We start from the raw sequence: 13,446 nt of genomic DNA on the forward strand, positions 1-13,446 counted from the left end.
AAAATATGTGCGCACACTACTGTGATATGTCAACCAAATAACAGAGGTACAACATAAAAATATACAATGAATCTTAATGTAACTCAATGTTCACAGCATCTCCAGATAGGCTAAGAATTAATCATTGGACTGAACTAGCCAGGGAGGAAAAAGCATGTTTCACACAACCGGTGTGTTCAGTGCTAAAAGATTTAATTTTATAAAAGTTACGGGGCGAGGGGTGGGGGGGGGGGAAGAGTCACATCATTGTAATCCCCTCATCCTTCTCTCAATAGCTGTTGGAATAATATTTATCTGCATCAGTACCAAATTATCTAGCACCTTATCCTATGTAATATGACTATTTCTTTGATACATGGCACACAAACTGCGTACAAAAGAGATTTACCATAAAAGAGAAGATATTTCAAGAAGTACAAATTTGATGGTACCAGCCATCTTTGGAAGTCACTACCATGAGGCAAAGAGGATACAAACCTAAGTCCCTTGCACATAACAAGTGAAAATGAAGTGTCTTACACATCTCCAACTGACTAGTGCACAATATTGCACTCATTGCTCAAAGATATCTCCAGTTTCTAGACATTCCCTGGACTTGGAGAAGAGAGGCACAAATAGGGTCCTTGATATAACACCATTTGATTACTTTAATAAAGCCACATCAACATATTTTATTTGCTTCAATTTTCCTTAAACTGTCTCCAGTCTTTGGCTAGATTCAAATTGCCAGAAAAAAAACACAACAGGATTAAAAGTAATAAAACTGGATTTTTTGGAGTTCCAGGTGAACAAAATATAAGGCAAGAGTCAGGATTTTAAGTTCTCAATTTGCCACATGGTTCTGATTCATTGGTCTTCATATTTAAATGTACAAATACAGCATTCCATTGGATAGATACCCAACAAATGGCCCTGCTCAAAAGGATAGGAACACACTTCTTCATGGATAGTCCAGTGGCTATATTTAATAAGAGTTTCAAAGTCCATAGTAAGAAGCTCAGCTGATTAAAAAAACCCACGTCTTCAAACTATTTGACTTTTGTAGGCTCAGTGGCATATACACTATTATGTTTCTCCCTTGGAAGGAGAACTATAGCCCTAGAGTTATCATGGATGGTCCACCATGTCCTATGAATAGGAAGTGGCATCCACACCACTAGGGAGCATTTGTTGAAACTGATGAAATGTGAAAGGAGAAGAGCCATCTGCAGAATGAAGCAATTAAAAATGCTTTATGAAAAGCAGTTTTAAACAGGCAGATTTGTATTGTCTGACAATTTTGTAGTTGCAAATGCAACAGTATGATATTATCTACTTTGGTACAAGAGAGAAGCACGGTTGTTTTAACTCATTGGACAAGCTGGGATATTAAATAAATTTTAAGGGGCGCTGATTTGGCTCAAAATGCATTTCTTCCTTTTTCAAAAAAAAGTTTGCCATGTGCATGGAATTCACCCAGTTTCCGAAAGCAAGTTCTTTAGACCTCTCTTTTTAAACACACAATCTATTCCAAAAGAATGTCTGATGTCCAACATTCATGAGCAAGCCTACACTCAGTGACAGGTGGAAAACAAAGGAAATCTTTTTCATTAATGGAAATTATTTTCATTTCAAACACTTGACACACATCTATAAAGTAAAGTGGACAGATTATGAAAAGAGCTGATTGGTTTTCTTAAATCTTTTATAAAGAACACATCAGCTCTTTTCATAAGATGCAAGGTCTTTAATAACATATTTACAATGATGTATGAAAGATTCTGCAAAATATAAATCAAGAATCAGAAATGTAACTTTAGCATTTGTGTTTATGAATAGAATAGTGATGGACAAATTTATAGCACTCATTTAATTTGTCAACTTTTATGCAGCTGAAATGCTTTCAAAATTCTATGGGTTAAAAAGCAGCCCAACCATTGCATCAAACTAACAAAAATATATTTACTAACAATGCATATGTATGCAGAAGCATGTCTGATATTATAGCGATATTTTATCAATAGGCCATTTGCTTTATTGAACGTCATGATGTAAACTGAATATGTTGCTTTATCACATAAATATTAACCCTGATTGCTTATCCTCTCCTACTAATTCAACTGATTCAGCTTTTTGAGAAAGGCATAGGGAGGTGGTTTAATTTTACATGTTGCCCTTAGCCACCCAATCGCTATAAAAAAATCCCCTATTTACACTGCACTTTCACATCACTTAGTTTTCCAAATATTTCCCAGATACAGACAAGAAGAGATTGCAGGTTTTAAGAAGGAAGTCGAAAGTTTTCTTAATATTACTGTCTCAAATAGAGTTTTCTGTAGATGATATTCACAAAATGTAATGCACAAAGGGCCCACATAGTGGAAACATAATTCAAAAGTTACATACCATGGAAAACTGTGATCACTTGTTCTTTTTGTAAAACAAAACACTTTGTAACAAAGTTAGCAATACATATCCAATATGTCCCATTTCTGATAAATTTTTACATTAGACTATATGTAGTGTTGTTGATCCTCTGCCTTTAAAGCTATTCTGGGAGTGTAGAGTTTAGCCTGTCCATTACTTCTGGGTCAGATACAAGTGACATCTTTGCAATAACAAGCACAAAAGTCTAAGCTCTGTGTTAAACAGACCTGTCACTGACATAAGAATGTAAAAATGTAATTTCCTGGAATCACTTCCTGGCCAAAGTTAATCAGGAGTGACACATACAAGGCCTATGAATCTAATGAAAACTTTATCCTATTACTCCTCACTTGATTATATCAACTCTTGGGTACACATTATAAAAATCTCCCAATTAGTATATCCTGTCTGAGGACACTGAACAGTGTGATACTGCACATTGATTGGGGTGCCCAATCTATAATACAACAAATAAAGGTCACATAGGAAACCTGTCAGGAGCACAAATGCCATACTGAATCTGAGTACACATATTCAAATAAAAATGCATACAACAACATGTGCTCATACGTGCCTTTCTTGAATGATGGATAGAAATTGCTTGGAGTAATTCAGCCCTGCAGCTGGCTGGGATTTTCTTATTATGACTGCAAGGTGAGGACAGCATGGCCAGAAGCTGCATTTTAGAACTTCACTAGTCACACTCTGGGGATCCAAAATCTACCCACAAAGTTCTACTTTTCCTCCTTCTTGCCCCAGAATGGTGTCCCATGCCTATCTACTTCCTAATGCTACACATGGGCCCCAATTCCGCTCTGGGATGCAAGCGCACAGTTCCCACTGAGTCCAGTGGAAATTGCATAAATTTGTGTGGGGGCAAACTCTTGTCCTGTTCATTTCTGTTTTTATAGCCAGGGGTCTAGTAGGAATACCAAACCTGATAATCTTACAGATAAAAGAAGTATAGTATTCACTGAATATATATAGCCACATACCATATGTTCATCAGCATAAACGCACATATATGTACATTTTCAGAAATGATCTCCTTGTTAGAAGCATTACTCTTTTCCTTAATATGGATCTTATGAAATTTCTTTGTTTCCAGTTATATCTTCCATATTCAAAAATAAAGTTGTGTGGTTAGGTTTGTCAGCTTATCAAGACAGGGATAAGAGACCAGTATTCATTTTCACCTTTTAAAAAAAACCGGTTTGCAATCAGACTGCTTGGTTTTGAGATTTGTGCTTAGGGAGACAGGAAGGAGAGTATGTTTTCTATGCAACGGCCCCTTGGGTGATCAAATCCAGCAATGCTCAACCCCCTACATGCATGAAAACCAATTCAAAATTGCTTAGACATCCTTCTCCTCACTCTCCGCCATCAAAATACTTAATGTAAAAAATTGTTACATGTTACAGCACAACATACTACAGTTGATGCTTTTTCAGAGGAAATGTGAAAATGCATTTAAATTGTTTGTCAGAAACCTGTAATATTGAAAATTATATTCAGTAAATCACCTCAAACTATCTCTGAAAATGCATTCTACAAAAGGATGTGGGAAGTTACAAAATCATCATTATCCTAGTTACAGCTTTGTTACTTTACAGCTGTAACTTTTCCCCCCTTCCAGAATTGATTCTAGGGAAACTCCATCACAAAAACAGATTAAAACAAAAATTTGTACTATGTTTCACAAGACATGCTGCTCCAGATATGAAATGACTATCTGTTGCTTAGATAAAATATAACATTCATTTTATAAAACAAACAATCTAGTTTTACCAGGCACATTTGAACAGCGAAAAATCCATGAGATTTTTAAGGTGGTTGTGCAGAAATCCAGTATTATTTCCCCTTTAAGACGCAAAAGACGTGGTGAAAGAATCACTACTTATTAGCTGAATTTTGTCTTAAAAATTCTGATTTTTGTGAATTTTACACCCTTTGTGAAAAAATCCAAAGGCTTTGGTGCAAGTCAGGGCTTAAGTCTAACTTTTGCCTTTTTTACAAAAAAAAAATGTGGAAGTCAATTTGGTGCTTGCAAAAATGAGGGACTAAATGACATGGCTTCCTCCATACAACCCTGTCATTGCACTTCTGTGTTGCCAAGCTTCAACCTACCTGGAGTAGATCTGACAGTGAATTGTGCCAAGGAGCATTTTGGTTTTGTGACATACAACATGGGAACTATGATAAAAGCAAAGCTCATGCTCATGTGTGATGTGGTATCAAATATGAACTTCAGTTTCTAAAAGAGAAAGACTAGAGTACTAAATCCAAAGTGCCATCTAGCCAGTGAACAGATAAAAAGGTTAGAGCAATATGGAAAGCCTCAGGAGCTGGCAATTTCAACTGAACTCTGCTAGTTCCAATTTTACAGTATTTGCCAAGTAAACCACCGCCCATTAAACTGTACAGAATTAAAGAAGCTCTCTTCACTTCAAATCTAAAAGTGTCAATCCTAAAATAGTGACTCCACTATCAGTGGAATAAAAGCCATTCTGGGCAATTTTAGATTTAGGTATGGAAGACAGAAAGAGCAATACAGTGAACCATGTCTGAATAGGCAGAATAGAGGTTTGGCAGGAATTAAGTCATTTGAGTGCACGAGGACTGAAAAACAAAATAATTGTGTTTATAAAAGGAGTGCGGGACATAGTTTCAGAGAAGGATATACCCTATATCCCAAACTCTGAGAGATGCAGAGCAGCCAAACAAAGGAACTAGATCAATTTCTTTTAACGTGGTAACAACTACTCAATAATTACATTATTTTTTCAACACTATATTCATCCTATTAATTTATTTTGTTAGGTGAAAAACTATCATAAATGTTGTCCAAAGCACACTGCAACAGAGGTGTCTGTTCCCAGAAAAAAAGGCTCCTTTTACATTCTAAAGGGAAAGTACCAGATATTAAACTGAGTGACCACATTCGAAGCTCCTGATGCATTACAGTGAACATATTTCCACAACTACGGACCAGAAAGTGACCATGTCCTCCAACACTGAGACTTAGGGAATGGCCTCTGTTTCTACTGGTAGTGACATGAACAACTGAATGTAGTGTGCTTTATAGTCTCCTTTCTATGATTTTCCACAGAGTGTCTCCTCTGAGAATTCAGAAAGGGGAAAATTGCATTCAATCATATTTGGGTGTAACTTTCTGATTTTATCTGGAAACATTCTACGCTAGGATACCAATGTCAGCTGATAAAGGTTGTGCGTTTTTTTTTAATCCCATATCAGTGTCCCTCTTGTAATCAGCTAGCCTTTTGTTAATTGTCTGTTTTACAGGATGGAGAAGGGTACAGTAATTTAGTAGGCACATTATTCAGGTGCCAATGAGCCAGAAAACTTCAGCAAAAGTCAACATTGTAGCAAGTAACTTTACAGTACAGTACATGAAGGATTTATTAAAATGTGTATATACTTCCTAAATTATTGCCTAATGCTCCAGAACGCAGTATTTACCAAACACTGAAGCCTCAAAACAGCACAAGCCCATTTATCACCATCCTGGAATGTGCTAAAACCGGTTCGTATGAACATGAAGAAGAGCCACATTTGGGGTGGAACACAGCATTGATAGAACGCAACACAAAAATCCGTTCTTCAGTCCACCTCTCTCTGGATGAGATTCACTATGCCACAGGAGAAATCGGACACAGCACATGAGTTAAACCAAAACAGAAACAATCATCATAGATACCGAGCAAAGTGGACCTACCAGAGAAGCTACACTTCTGGGATGAACTGTAAATGGTGCCGATTTCATGAAGTACTACAATTTGGTTTATTTTTTTCTCTTTTTTTAAAAAAGTGCTTTCTCCATGGATCAATGCTCCACCTACAGTTCCAAGCATTATTACAGGTTTTTATTGTTTAAATGACAGACTTCCCCCTTACACAAACCCTTCATTGCATTTGCCATGTGTTTCCTTCTGTGGTGGTAAAAAATATCAGATCAGGCAAATCCCGAGGGACAGTTTACATTTGTGTTTTGTTTCTGCAGATCTCCATCACAGATGGAATTTTTGCTAGTCATTTCTTGGAACCAATCCATTAGCAGGAAAAATAAGAGCAGAGAAAATAAATCCCATATGATAGAGGAGGAGGAATGGAGAATCAAAAAACAAACAGAATCAGTTTTCCACTGGGGTTGGATTTGTTAAGGGCTGGCTCACAATGACTTGCACCACATAATCCTTCGGGATTTTCAGCTCCTCCAGTTTCATTTTGTCTGCGAGCGGCCTGCCTGAGAAGAACCAGCGCTGGCTGCTGGGCTCCACTCCTTCCACCGTATGCAGTCGCCTCTTCATGTGATATACTGTGTCCATACTGCGGACCATAAGTTTGAGGTCTTTGCCTGTTGAGAGGCGCAAGCGAAGCTGGCATTCATGCCCAGAATTGGGTGGTGGATCGGGAATATCTAGAGTCTCCAGGTCTCCCTTCTCCTCTATCATATTGACAGGCGGGGCCAGGCAGTAGACTGGAAGCTGGTATCTGTTGCCCAGTTCATCATAGCACTCTGTAAGAGCACCTTTGGGAAACAGAGGAAAAAACAGTATAAATAAATGCATTTTACATGTAAATCAAACTAGTGGTAACCATTAAAACATTTGTTCTTGTTATTAGAAAAATGGAAGATTGCATTATATGCATGTGATTAAAATTACAGAAAGTTTTGGATAGATATTACACTATTATATGGCTGAAATTTCACAAGTTAGAATCCCTTTTTCTCCCAAGCTCCTTGATGGTGCCCACCCACAATAAGAACAAAAATACCATTCAGCATTCAGCGTTAAAGCAAAAAGGAAACTGGTTTGCATTCTTGGATATGGAGTTCTCTCACTACTGATGTTGTAAGGGAGGTTCAACAGACAACTCAGGAATTATAACTTACATTTACAAAGCTATTAATAAGAATCACAGTGTGTGCACTGTAAAGGCACACTTCTCACCATGAGACTTTCAAGAATTACACTAGAAAAATGTGGCAGAGCACTCATTTTTAGCAATGAAGTTTTCAGTTAAAGTAAGGTCAAGCGAGAATTGAAGCCTGACTACCTGTGTCACATATCACAGTCATGCAGCTTGTCAGGAAAATGAGATGCAGTGCAAACCAGCCTTTGCTTTCCTAAATCAGAGCAGAAATCCCCTCTCAGTGGAGTTAAAAAGCATACATTTGTATACCAAGGAAATGCTGCAACATTGTCTTGCATTTTACCTGCTTGTAATGAATTTTCTCATTCTTGCCCCTAGATGGGGCACATACACTTGCAAGATTATCCATCTTTTTGTCGTTACAAATGTTTGAAGATGAGCCAATTCCTTAAGCTACAGAATATTTTAAAAACTCTTTGACTCTGCAGTTCTGCACACACCATCCCAACTGTTCCCCATTAGAAATTAAGGCCTTTTCTAGTTGGAGGCTTTTTTCATGCTGACAATGAGTTGCCTTAAACCTTGTTGTTTGGTTGATCAGCAAAAATTACTGCAACATGAAATTATAACTTGGGGACATACTGCATAGCTCTTTCATTTCATTCTAACAGTCGCATCTGATGCTGAGAACTACTTATTTGAAACAGAAACCTACATATTCTTTTAAAATCTTCTGTTTTTTAAAAAGAGATACTTTTACCTCTTTCTTCACCAACATAAATTAAACATACAATGAGCATTGACGAATTAAAATATAAATGTCCCAAAAGCTGTCACACGTCAGGACTTCCATCTCTTATTTGTGTGACCAGCAACAATCATGATACGGTGTGTTTCATAACAAATCTAGAGGAATATGGTTTTCCTGCAGCAGAGCAAGTTTTGAAGAAGTGGACAAAACGTGAAAGAATGATGTCTGAAGTAGACAAACTTCTCTGAAAAATTGAGCACTCTAGTATTGGTCAAGTGAAGTTGTACTGAACTCAAATATTATCCAGTGATAGTTGTGTCCCCAAACTGCCTGCTCACTCCTAGAAGAAGGTCCTTTTTTCCCTTAAAATGGTCAAAAGGGCAGCTCCACTACATGAAAGAAGATAACGGTCTGTACCACCCATTTCAATCTTGTGCTGTCTTGTGGATCCCACAGTAAACCAAGCAGGACTAATTAACACTTAATCTGTAGCTCACCCGGTATTTTATATAAAGTATGACAGGAGAAATAACTAAGTCCTTCAGCTCTCACAGCCCAAAAGATTTCCCTTCCCCCCTTTTTTAAACAGTACACATTTTTATTTTGAGTACCTAATCACTATAGCAAACATCCAACATAGCAAGATTAATTTTTCCTGTGAACAGTAATTTTATATTTTTGAGTGCTTTGCTACATGCAACCAAATGGATCTAGCATTTTTATAGTCCCAAGGAAGCGAAACTATATACCACTACCCATTTTTAAAAAAACGTATTTGCCCTAAAAGAAAGCTACATCTTAGGCTGTGGCAGGGCAGGGCCATCGAGGGGTTAATATGAAATACAATGGTAACGTACCATTAGGATAGGCTTGCCAAGGGATTTCTTCATGACCCATATTCCTAGTCCATTTGAACCAACACCAATGGCAAAGTATATGCAATAAACAGCAGGTTGCTTAATCATAATCAGATAAGCAATATTAAAAACCAACTACAGCTAAGTCGGAGCAGTTTTCTTGGAACATGCACACAATTCTTTGAGGACTCTGAAAGAGGTAAACTAAAGTTGCCGTCTTGCCATTGAAAAATGCACAGGTCTAATGATAGGACTAGGAAAGATTTAAGATAAACTGCAAATACAAAAAAATGTATTTGGAACCCCGTCTTCAAAACAGGTTTCAGAGTAACAGCTGTGTTAGTCTGTATTCGCAAAAAGAAAAGGAGTACTTGTGGCACCTTAGAGACTAACAAATTTATTTGAGCATGAGCTTTCGTGAGCTACAGCTCACAGTAGCTCACGAAAGCTTATGCTCAAATAAATTGGTTAGTCTCTAAGGTGCCACAAGTACTCCTTTTCTTTTTGCGTCTTCAAAACTTTCAATCTTTCTCCACCACTGTGAAATATTTTTAAGATTCTTGGAAATCTTAAATGTGCCAATGTAGCTGCGCCCCTGCAGCGCATCTGGTGAAGATGCTCTATGCCGATTGGGGAGAGCTCTCCTGTTGGAATAAAAACACTACCTCAGCGAATGGCAGAAGCCATGTTGGTGGGAGAAGCTCTCCTGCCGACACAGCGCTGTGCACACGAAAACTTAAATCAATGTAACTCATGTCGCTTAGGGGTTTATTCGCATCCCTGAGTGACATAAGTTATGCCGACACAGGCTGTAGTGTAGACATAGCCTGAGCATGTACGTAACTATATGCAAGAGGCTGGGAATACAGAAGGATATGGCACCAATGGGAAGAAAGGGGTGGATGAAGCTTCATTAGAGAAAGTAATGTGTAAGATGACCTACTATAATTTTGTGTCTGTCTCAAGGAAGTAGAGACCAATAGTTTACTTCCTTTGGCAGCATGTTTATTTTAAGCAGCAATTTTAAAACGTTTTTAAAGTGCAAATCACATCCCTTCTATGCCACTGGCACATAACATTGTGGCAACTACAGCAACTGCTTTCAAGGAACAGTATTAGGAAAGCTGTGTATTTTATCTTCTAACGCAAGTGAGTAGGTGGATACAAGGGGAGATGGGACCACGGGAGAGATTACAGAACTTTGTGGAGCACCAAGTAGTGGTATGTGGGCCACAAACATTCCATGAACCAAAGACTGAGAACCTCTCAATAACAGAGAGCCCACTGTAATAATAATTACTTGAGTAATCTGATACTGACCTTCCCATGTGGCAGTATCAGGTATTAACCTTCGAAACCGCTGACTCACGTCAGTTGACTGACACCAGAGAACAAAGCTGAGTCTCTTATAGTAATAAATATGCAACACAGGCTTACAAATGGGGGGGGGGGGAGGGGGAGGGGAATGTCCTGCTAACTTAAAGGAAGTAATATATTCTTGGAGAACAGGGACATTTTGGCATAAGTCAGAAGGCGGCACAGAAAGCTTCTTAATACTTGTTACACAGACTTGCAACAGTTTTAGGGTTTTAAACAGAAAAACAATCAAAACTGATAAAAAAAAACAAAGTTAATATCAAGCACACTGGATTAGAAATTTTTTTAAAGATGAAGTACTATATAGACTATAAAACTGTGTCTTAACTAGTTATAGGGTGACCAGACAGCAAGTGTCAAAAATCGGGACGGGGGTGGAGTGTAATAGGAGCCTATATAAGAAAAAGACCCAAAAATTGGGACTGTCCCTATAAAATCAGGACATCTGGTCACTCTAACTACTTATCAGTGTGAAGAACTTTTTCCTAGACTAGTAACTGAAAACCCTAGTGGAAAAAAGGACTGGTTTCTGTGCTTGAACAGGTATGATGCTATCAGAATTTGGATGCATCCGTCCTGCATGTTAAACATTATTAATTTAATAGATTCAAACTGTACTAATGTAAAATTTCTGGAATAGTTTGATGAAATCAAGATCAAGTTTGTATGCCCACACTTATTCAAAGCTATAAAAGAATCTTTAATCTTTAATTCCAACAGCCCTTCAGGAAGATGCAGCAAAATCTTATTTGCTGTTCTCAACGGTGCTTCACTTTTACATAGATCCTCAGCAGTTTCAAGATAAACCCATTAAGAACCCAAAATTTAAAACTGACCAGACTTAAAAAAAAAACCCAAAATACAACAACAGATTTGCTGTCTGAGGAGAATTTTTTTCCTAGCATGCCAAGGACAAGTAGTTCATCTAAAGAGTTTAAATGTCTGTGTATTTATAACATTTCAATCATCCTAGAAACAGCTGGTTCATTTGTTCTTATTACTGAAAAAAATCTCCATTCCAAAAGCATGTATATTATTCAACTCAAGGACGCTTGGATTGCTCAAAACACTGGCAATTGCAAGACTTTCATCTATAGATTGCTGCTCTGAATCTAGCCTGGGTCACTAATTCCTGAAAGTTTTCAGAGTAGCAGCCGTGTTAGTCTGTATCCGCAAAAAGAAAAGGAGTACTTGTGGCACCTTGGAGACTAACAAATTTATTTGAGCAAAAGCTTATGCTCAAATAAATGTTAGTCTCTGAGGTGCCACAAGTACTCCTTTTCTTAATTCCTGAAAGACATTGCCATCCGATGGTGGTTTGAGGGCCTATATGAAGTGAATTTATCTTATTCTAGTTCATAGTGGTTAGGGATTCCTAGACGGCAATAACTATTAACATGAACACTGAACCATCTTCTGTGATATTTTGTGTTTATGCAACCTATCATTAATACAAACTGGGAGAGTAAAAAAACCCCAAAAACGTGCTACTTTGCAGTCAAACCCATATAACTTAGTGATTGGAGCAGTATTAAAAAGTTAAACAACTGTAGTTCTTGAGTTTTCCGGAAGGTGGGGCATAATAATATTTGCAGAAGCCTATGTGCCACACTAAGCACTAAAACAATAAACTAACCATGAATATCAATGGTGCGGGTGAAGTACTTTAAAGTAAACAAGTGTGAATTCCCCATGCTCTTTTCATGTTCAATTGCCAGCCACACTAAGCCTACACCTGCGACACAAATTTTAACATCTGTAAAGCTACTGTACATTACATTGCCATTACTCCTCATGAAGTGTAAGTGCTTTTCCCAGAATCCAACAGTCTCACAACTGCTTAAATAACCAAATGGTTCCAACTGAGCTTCTATCTTTATCCTCTTTTTAGCATAAAACACTTACTCAAGCACTTTGAAGCAAGGGCTTGTAGACAGTAAGTGTTAAGCATTTAATAATTCTCATTCCAAATTCAATGGAAAAGAACTCTACCATTAAAAGAACATTACAGGTCTGGCTCAAGTCCACAAAAGGAAACTACTTTCTGAGCCAGCAGGAGTTCTGAGCATAGGTGCTGACTCTGTGGGTGCTCCGGGGCTGAGCACCCATGGAGAAAAATTGCTGGACAGTTCAGAGTGGCTTTAACTAGTTTGAAGATAGACAGCTTACTGCCTAAAAAAAATAAAATCAGCATGGGGACCTGAGGATGTACAGGTAGCAGAGGTAGGTGTTACAAAAAGAGGAGAAATTAAACGTTTTATGAAAGTGCAAGGTCCATCTGCACCCACACTGTGTGCACTGCACATTAAGGTGTTGAGGTCATTACAACCCCATTTCTTCAGCACTGAAGAATGAAAGAACACTATTCAGCCTGAAGAGGCTCCGCTGGGTAAAATACAATATACTAAATTATGTTATAGTGGAGCGGCTGCTCTGCTATAGTTAAGGATAATAAGTCCTTTCTATTTAAAGGATGACGTTTCTAAGTGCTCTAAAATCTTCATGGTTACTAGGATTGTCTTGATATTTGATGTGCCTCATGGAGGCACTGGGAAGTGTTAAAGGTCCACATCTGAGGTCATTTGAGCAAAGCGTTCTTGAGATACTGCTCCCTGAAAAAAAACACCTTTTAAAAAACAAATTCCAGTCTCGTAACTAATTTTTGCACTCACTGGGGACTCAAACTATGGCTCTGAGCACCCACAATTGATTCCAGTCACTTGACATTTATCTCAGCTAGTGCATGTCACCCACAGCTCCTTTAGGGAAGCAATATAAAATGAAGGGATCTAAATTAGCTGTTACCACTCAGGAAAGAGATCTTGGAGTCATTGTGGATAGTTCTCTGAAAACATCCAATCAATATACAGCAACAGTCAAAAAAGCTAACACAAATGTTGGGAATCATAAGGAAAGGGATAGATAATAGGACAGAAAATATCATATTGCCTCTATATAAATCAATGGTATGCCCACATCTTGAATACTGCGTGCAGATCTGGTTGCTCCATCTCAAAAAAGATATATTGGAAGTTGGAAAATGTACAGAAAAGGGCAAGAAAATATAGACAGATATGGAATAGCTTCCATATGAGGAGAGATTAATCAGACTGGGACTTTTCAGTTTGGAAAAGAGACAACTAAGGGGGGATATGACAG

At 37.9% G+C, this 13,446-nt stretch overlaps 2 protein-coding genes across 2 annotated transcripts in view; both read right to left on the reverse strand.

Annotated features, from left to right (window-relative positions):
- The window catches only part of STK10 (serine/threonine kinase 10), a 93,660-nt gene extending 87,411 nt beyond the window's left edge, over nt 1-6,249 (reverse strand). The window contains exon 1 of the mRNA XM_084637430.1: nt 6,143-6,249. Coding sequence (XP_084493556.1) covers nt 6,143-6,190 — 48 coding nt within the window. The 5' untranslated portion in view covers nt 6,191-6,249. The remainder of the gene's footprint in view (nt 1-6,142) is intronic.
- Nucleotides 6,250-6,556: 307 nt separating this feature from the next.
- The window catches only part of UBTD2 (ubiquitin domain containing 2), a 110,002-nt gene continuing 103,112 nt past the window's right edge, over nt 6,557-13,446 (reverse strand). The window contains exon 3 of the mRNA XM_084637434.1: nt 6,557-6,955. Within this exon, the coding sequence (XP_084493560.1) occupies nt 6,558-6,955 (398 nt within the window). The 3' untranslated portion in view covers nt 6,557. The remainder of the gene's footprint in view (nt 6,956-13,446) is intronic.

The sequence above is a fragment of the Lepidochelys olivacea genome, assembly GCF_965140295.1.
Source record: "Lepidochelys olivacea isolate rLepOli2 genome assembly, chromosome: 8".
NCBI lineage: Eukaryota > Metazoa > Chordata > Testudines > Cheloniidae > Lepidochelys > Lepidochelys olivacea.